Below are 8,112 nucleotides of genomic sequence, written 5' to 3' on the forward strand. Positions count from 1 at the left end.
ACAGACTCTTAGGCCACTTCCAATCAGCCTACAATGTTTCACAAAACATTAAAACAATCCAAAACAAAGGATGCAGTTCACGTGACCGTCCAAGCCCACGTGAACCCATCATTTAAACCCCGGAACACCATACCATCGGCTTGCATCATCCCGCATCATTGGAGATCACAGCGCGTCTCCTCGACCGACTTTATTAACAAGGTAAGGGGAAATAAGTTGGCCACCCTCTATGCTGCTCCAAATCCCCCCCCTCACCCCCTTTTTATTTATTGGTGTCTGTTAGAACTAATGGTGGCGGTGCGTATATGCGCCCCGATCAGCTATCTGCGGCTGGGGCGATGTAACTCCGTCACATCATCCCCTTCCACCCGGAGGTGGCCGATGTGCGGCAACCTGGAAAGATAATCTGCCACCACATTGAGCTTGCCCGGTCTATGACGGATGGTGAATCTGAAAGGCTGCAGTGACAGGTACCAGCGGGTGAGTCGACTGTTATGATCCTTCATGGACTGGATCCAGGTGAGCGCTCGGTGATCGGTTTCCAGCTCAAACTCTCTTCCAAGTAAATAATACCTGAGCTTTTCCAACGCCCACTTAATAGCTAAGGCTTCTTTTTCCACCGTCGAGTAGTTGGTCTCCCGTGGCAGCAGCTTGCGGCTTAAGTATAGGACTGGATGTTCCTCTCCAGGGTCCCCTTGAGCCAGCACTGCTCCCAGGCCACTTTTGGAGGCATCCACTTGGACCAAAAACCTCTTTTTGAAGTCCGGGCTCCAGAGAACTGGGGTTGTACACAGGCAGGTTTTCAGCCCCTGGAAAGCTTGTTCACATTCTGCGGTCCATATGACCGGATTCCGTTGGTTCTTACCGGTCAACGCAGTAAGAGGGGCCGCAATGGTTGCAAACTGGGGCACAAACCTTCGGTACCAGCCAACCAGCCCCAGGAAAGACCGGACCTCCTTTTTAGTGCGAGGCCGAGGGCAGTTCTGGATAGCTTCCACTTTATCCATCTGCGGCCGCACCTCACCCCTGCCCACTTGGTAGCCAAGGTAGCGGGTCTCCTGCCGTGCCCACTCACACTTAGTGGGGTTGAGGGTCAATCCTGCCTTATGAATTCTTCCCAAGACTTCGGATAAGTGCTGCAGATGCTCCTCCCAGGTGTTGCTGAAGATCACTACGTCATCCAGGTAAGCGGCACTATAGGGGTCACACCCCTGTAGTAATTTGTCCATCAGCCTTTGAAAGGTGGCTGGTGCCCCATGTAAGCCAAATGGCATCACGGTGAACTGGAACAGGCCGGCAGGGGTCCTGAAGGCGGTGTACTGTCTCGACGACTCCTCCAGTGGCACCTGCCAGTAACCCTTGCACAGGTCCAGAGTAGTGATGTATCTGGCTGCTCCGATCTTCTCCAGTAAATCCTCGATTCGGGGCATGGGGTAAGCGTCAAACTCAGAAATGGCATTAAGCTTCCGGAAGTCAATGCAGATACGTAGGGAGCCATCTTTCTTGAAGATAATGACCACCGGGCTACACCATTCAGAGCAGGACGGCTCGATCACTCCCAGCTCCAGCATCTGCTCCACCTCTTGTCGCAGTTTATCCACCAAGTGTTGTGGAACCCGGTATGGCCGTTGGCGGATGGGATGTCCCTCCTTTAGCCGTATCACATGTTCCACCAAGGTAGTCCTGCCAGGGTTAGCTGAACACAGCGATGGAGTCTCCCGGAAGATTTCCAGTAGCTCAGCAGCCTGCTGTGGGGTCAGATGAGCCAATACCGGAGACATTGGATCGACTCCCTGCTCAGGTTTGCTCTGTCCTTCTCTTGGCACACTCCTGGCCATCAGTGCCTCCGTTGGGGCCTGATGGGGCCGCTCCGCCCATTCTTTCAGGAGGTTCACATGGTACGTTTGCTTCTGTTTCCTTCTTTCCGGATGATGAACCTCATAAGTCACGGGTCCCATTCTGCGCAGAATGGTGTAGGGGCCTTGCCATTTCGCCAGCAGTTTACTGTTGGATGAGGGGAGAAGTAACAACACTTTTTGACCGGGCTGGAATTCACGTTGCCGGGCCTGTTGGTCATACCAGATCTTCTGGCTTCGTTGAGCATCTCGCAGGTTGACTTCGGCCTCTGCCTGGTATCTCCCCAACCGATCTCTCATCTCCAGCACAAACTGCACCACTCCTTTATCATTTTGAGCTGAAGCAGGAGTCTCCCAACCCTTCCGGAGGAGATCCAATGGCCCCTGCACATCCCAACCATAGAGTAGCTCGAATGGTGAGAAACCGGTGGAAGCCTGGGGAACTTCTCTGTATGCAAACAGCAGGAAGGGTAGCCACTGGTCCCAGTCTTTCCCAGTGTCTGACACAAACTTCTGCAACATCCTCTTCAAAGTTTGGTTGAACCTCTCCACCAACCCATCTGTCTGTGGATGGTAAGGTGACGTCCTGATGGCAGAAATGCCTAGCTGCTTGTGGAAGAGCTGCATCAACTTAGAGGTAAAGTTAGTCCCTTGGTCAGTTAAAATCTCATCTGGTATCCCCACCCGGGAAAACAACTGTACCAGTGCACGCAGAACATTAGGCGCCGTGAGCGCACGCAACGGGAACACTTCTGGAAAACGGGTCGCATAATCACACACCACCAAAATGTACTGATGACCCCGGCTACTTTTTACCAGCGGACCCACAATATCCATAGCTATCCTACGGAAGGGTGTGGAGATGATTGGAAGGGGCTGTAGCAAGGCCCGGTCCGATTTGCGGGCTAGACATGTTTTCTGACATACAGGGCATGTACGGCAATAATTTTGTACATCAGTGTACATCGACGGCCAAAAGAAACGAGAGCTAACTCGCAGATAAGTTTTTTGGCGCCCCAAATGACCTGCCCAGGGGAGGGTGTGTGCTAAGTGCAAAATGAGGGATTTACAACTAGCAGGAATCACAAGCCGTTGGTGGTCCCCGTCAACTGCATACAACACATTTTTATCAAGAACAAACTTCTCTTTCCCTCCCCATTTCCCCGTTCCCCCTTCAATCACATTAGCGAACAACACATTTAACGTTTCATCCTCCCTTTGCAACACAGAGATATTTTCGGGCACATCCCATTTCATGTTCTTAGTGTCCGGCTCTTTTGACCATAGCTGCTTCTCAAAGCGGCGTTGGCGGCGAGATTTTCTTGGCCCTTTCATGCCACCCTCGCACAGACTACTGTCAAAGTCTGGCAGGGGTTGGCATTCAGCCTTCGCCCGGGCCCTAGTGACCACCGGGCCTAACACATTCACTTTAACCTTCCCCGCTTCCCCCCTCTCAGTCTCTGTGGCCCGTTCTTCTTTTTCTTGCAACAAATCCATAAGCACAGGCAAGTCCATCCCCAGAATAACCTCTACCGGCAAATTCTGTACCACCCCAACTGACAATAGGTATGGCTGTTCATTAATAGTCACTGTTACTTCCACCTTTGGGTATGGGTGTTTATCACCATGCACACATAACACTTCTTCTTGTCTGCTGTAATCCACACAGTTCACTGGTACCAAGCTTTGCTTAATTAATGACATGAAACTACCAGTGTCCAGCAAAGCAGTAACCTGCTGACCATTTACTATCACTTTTTTATAGCGTTGCACATCCACTGGCTGGACCCTTGTAGGCTCCGCCTCCAGTCGGGGTGCATAGCAGGCACCCGTGACTTTGGCCTTTCGAATAGGGCACAACGAGGCTTTATGGCCTGGCTGCTGGCAATAATAACAAAGAAAGTCCTTACCCGCTTCTCGTAGATTAGATACCTTGGGGATCCCGGGTGGCTCGGGGTTGCTCTCCCTCTTCAAAAACCCCGACGATGGAAGTGGTGGTCGCTGTGGCGTCCCAGATGAGCGTGCAGGTGGTGCTCCTTTACGGGCGTTGAAGTACTGTGACACCAGCTTAGCAGCGGCCAGTCCATCTGCTGGCTCATGCTCCCTCACCCAGGTCCTCACCTCCCCTGGCAGTACTCGAATTAACTGCTCCAAGATGATCGCTTCTCCCATCTCGTCCTTCGTGTGCTGCTCTGGTCGGAGCCAGCGTCGATAAAGTCCTTTCAGGCGATAATAGGTCTCGGTGGGGCTCTCACCAGGTGGAATTATATTAGAGCGAAACCGCTGCCGATACGTTTCCGGTGAAATGTCAAACTTAATTAACAAGGCAGTTTTGAGATCTTCATACCGATGGGCTCTTTCTTCATCCATTGCAGTATAAGCCTCCAACGCCTTCCCCGCTAGCAGTGGAACTAGCCGACAGGCCCATTCGCTCTCTGGCCATCTCCATGTTCTGGCCACCCGCTCAAAACGCAACAAATAGTTTTCAATATCTTCCCCCATCTGATAAGGCGGGATCTTCGGCCCCGCCGATCGCCTCCACTCTCCCCCTGACGGGTCGATACTGCTAATCCCTCCTTGGGACTGACGAGAGGGAACCTCCGCTGGCGACTCCCCGTATTCCCTCTGCCGCGCCGGTGTAGGCAGTACCATTCGGGGGCTGCTTGCTGTTGCCGTGCTTGGCGTAGCCGTTGCTGCCGTGGTGCTAGCTCCGGCTAGTGCGGGACCTGGGCTTTGCTGACCAGCCACATCTGCGGGCAGCGGCGCATTAGGAGGGGAAACGGTCCTCAGTCCCCGGAGTTCTGCCAATAACACCGTCTCTCTCCTTTGCTGTCCCGCCAGGAAGTCCCTCATCATCGCAATCAGTTCTCCATCACGTGCTGCGGTCGAGGTGGTAGGCAACTCCGGGCCAATCCTGCCGGAAATCTCCTCCTCCTCTGCTGAAGAAGACGACGCCGGCACTGTGTCCCACGCCTACTCCTCTGCTGCTGTCTTCTCCACCGGAAGCTCATGCTGCTGGGACCGCAGCCCTGTGCGCCTAGCTGGGAGGCGCGTTTTCCTCTTCCGACTAGCCATCCCACTCCTGACACCATATGTCGCGGGGTCCTCTTTTAACCCTCTCCCGGACAACAAACTCAGGCGTAGTCGGTAAGGTCTTTTAGGGTGGATAATTTATTTAGCCGGCCTCCCCAGTGCACAGAAAATTATTATGTACAGCAAATAGAATTGACCTAGGTCAGTGTCAACAAAACGTCTGTATACCCGACCCAGCCTACACGTTACCCTCCTTGTAACAGCTCACTGGGCTCCCTCCCCACCCCGTATGACCTGTCTCTTATATCCCATAGCCCCTCCCCCTAGGCGTAACAATCATTTCTTTATTATTACTTTAATCCCCACTGTACTCCCTCAGCTTCTTTCCCGCTGTAGTCTCACAACACACATATCTATTTACAGACTCTTAGGCCACTTCCAATCAGCCTACAATGTTTCACAAAACATTAAAACAATCCAAAACAAAGGATGCAGTTCACGTGACCGTCCAAGCCCACGTGAACCCATCATTTAAACCCCGGAACACCATACCATCGGCTTGCATCATCCCGCATCATTGGAGATCACAGCGCGTCTCCTCGACCGACTTTATTAACAAGGTAAGGGGAAATAAGTTGGCCACCCTCTATGCTGCTCCAAATCCCCCCCCTCACCCCCTTTTTATTTATTGGTGTCTGTTAGAACTAATGGTGGCGGTGCGTATATGCGCCCCGATCAGCTATCTGCGGCTGGGGCGATGTAACTCCGTCACACACCCCCATTCTCTGCGACCTGCTGGAGTGGGGGGGCTAGGAGGAGGAGTTGGCCGTCCGACTGCGGTCTGGAGTGTGGGGCCTCCCTGCTGCTGCGGAGTCGGGGCGGTCTGCCTCCCCCCACCGCAGGGAAAAGGGTAACACCACCTGGGTCTGGGTGCAGTTCCCCCCCTCCAGGGGCAAGGGTACCTAGACCCGGGGCTTAGAGTACGCTTGGGGAGTGTGATTGTGTGTACAGCGTCTCTTTATGTCTGTCTCCACGTTGGTTGAGTGTGGAGTAAGTGCATATGAGAGCATGAGGGTGGGAATGGATGTTTGTATATGTGTGTGCCTGTATTTCTGTGTCTATATGTCAGGTTGGGTGTCAGGCGCCACCTCTCTGGGGACATCTTAGGCCCTCCAAGGTATGGAGGCCTATCTCCCCCTACCACCACTTCCCTGCCAGTGGCGGACTCCCTCAGACATCGGTGCGTTGGTGGTTCTTTGTGTCCGGGGATGGGCGTCCAGGTACACACCGGCTCACTCCTTGGCGGCCGCTTATCGGGGCCTGGAGCCTGGGGCTTGCTCGGGCCACTTCGGAGGTGGGGTGCCCCCGGCCTCTCGGCCTGGGGCTCGGTCACTCAGGCACGGCTGGCTGCCGGCGGAGCTCACGGGCGCGTCACTGCAACTCCCCCTGGCTTCTGCTCCGCGGCTGCTGAGTGAGCCCTCATCTGGGACTCTCCTCAGCTCTTTCTGGCACAGTGGCGCGGCTGCCCCTCTGTTGGTCTTCCTTGGTCTCTTGTGTTCTGAGGGCCTCTGGATGTCTGGAGTTTTGATCTCCTCCATACCTGCTTCATGCCCTGGAGGACGGGGCTGTGGCCCCCCCACACCCTCTAGCAGATCATTACATGAAGGAACCTTTTAAAAAACAAAAAACAAGCGCGTCCATGCTCACAGGTGTGCACACGGGTGATCACACCCACAAACTACACCCTTTTTGGCTCCTACCTCAAAGCACACTGTGTTCTGTTGATCTTATGTGCTGCACAATAATGTTTAATATTTAGTATTTACTGTCATATTCCCATATATCATTGTGATGTTGTTTATTCTATTACTCTTGTTCTCTTCTGCTTGTTTTCTTTTTTCTTTCTCAGCAGGTGACCCAGGTGACTGATATATGCATTTTTTCTTCTTCTTTTTTTTCTTTTTCTGCTCATTCTGTTGGTTTTTGGTTTTTGCCCTTCTCCCCCGTCCCTCTTCTCAGCTGTTTCTCTTTCCCTCTTTCTTTCTCCCCTTCTTTCCCCCAGTAAAGTCTGTCCCATATTCAGTAAGTGAAAATAAAATAAACAATAAAAGGTGAAAAAAAAAAAAAAAAAAAAAAAAAGAAACAGTGGGAACCGGTTCTCAACAAGACCCGGTTTTCGATTCCCATCCGTACTCACTCCTCTGTTTAGATCTATCTGGTCTTAGATAGTAATCTGTATTGTATTTGGGCTATTGGAATTTTTTTTTGTAAGCTATGTTTGTTAGTATGACGTTTTCAGAATTACTAAGTAAAAATAGTGGTGTACAAACATTTGTCAACTTTCTTCTTTTCTACAGGTTTGAACATGGCTGCTTCCACAAAGCAGATGGTATTTTTCATATTCATGTTCAGATTTGACTGTCTATGTGTGTAAATGGACTGGTTTTTGGGCAGCACGGTGGCACGGTGGTTAGCACTGTTGCCGCACAGCAAAAAGGTCCTGAGTTCAATTCCAACATCAGGCCGGGGTCTTTGTGTGTGGAGTGTGCATGTTCTCCCCGTGTTTGCGTGGGTTCACTCCGGGTACTCTGGCTTCCTCCCACTGTCCAAAGACATGCAACTTGTGGGGATAGGTTAATTGGATAATCCAAATTGCCAATAGGTTTGAATGTGTGAGTGCGAATGGTTGTCTGTCCCTGTGTGTTAACCCTGCGACAGACTGGTGACCTGTCCAGGGTGTACCCCGCCTCTCGCCCTATGACAGCTGGGATAGGCTCCAGCGCCCCCTGCGACCCTGAAAAGGATAAGCGGAAGCGGATGGATGGACTTTCCTTCTTTACTTGAGCATTCAAGCGCTCTGTGTAAGAAGCTTCATTCAGCCATTCATACATGCACCTTTTCCTACAACCAAATGCTTTCTATCTAAAATTTGCACACTCTAATGAATGCACCTTGGGTTTAAGTATGTTGCTCGAGGATACTTAGGCATGCAGATTGGAGCCCGGAGCTCTATCTCCTGGGCTACCTTGTGTACACACACACATGCACACGCACAGACAGCTGACCTCAACTCTTTGGTAATGGCTTCTCTCTCCTCTTTGCTCCTCGTCATTTATGTGTAGACAGAAACCAGCTCCATTTTAAACTATGACAACTGCATCTTTCTTCTTCTTCATTGATCTTTTTTTCACTCTTTGTTTTTATGCACCACTCTGTATTTATT

At 51.7% G+C, this 8,112-nt stretch overlaps 1 protein-coding gene across 1 annotated transcript; it reads right to left on the reverse strand.

Moving 5' to 3' along the window:
* Positions 1-320: 320 nt before the first annotated feature.
* Positions 321-4,709, reverse strand: LOC120739430. Its single transcript, XM_040041167.1, has 3 exons — positions 3,789-4,709; positions 1,950-2,774; positions 321-1,649 (listed from the first exon to the last, which is right to left on the reverse strand). Exons 1-3 carry the CDS (start codon positions 4,707-4,709, stop codon positions 321-323), a joined length of 3,075 nt encoding a protein of 1,024 aa, XP_039897101.1.
* Positions 4,710-8,112: the final 3,403 nt, after the last annotated feature.

This window comes from Simochromis diagramma, unplaced genomic scaffold, assembly GCF_900408965.1.
Source record: "Simochromis diagramma unplaced genomic scaffold, fSimDia1.1 OVJJ01000301.1, whole genome shotgun sequence".
Classification (NCBI taxonomy): domain Eukaryota; kingdom Metazoa; phylum Chordata; class Actinopteri; order Cichliformes; family Cichlidae; genus Simochromis; species Simochromis diagramma.

Coding starts and splice junctions, on each gene's coding strand:
- LOC120739430 (XM_040041167.1), bottom strand. CDS start 4,709: ATGAGGGACTTCCTGGCGGGACAGCAAAGGAGAGAGACGGTGTTATTG. Junction 2,775..3,788: donor AGCCACCCGGGATCCCCAAG/GTATCTAATCTA, acceptor CCTGTATGTCAG/AAAACATGTCTAGCCCGCAA. Junction 1,650..1,949: donor TTCTGCGCAGAATGGGACCC/GTGACTTATGAG, acceptor ATACGGCTAAAG/GAGGGACATCCCATCCGCCA.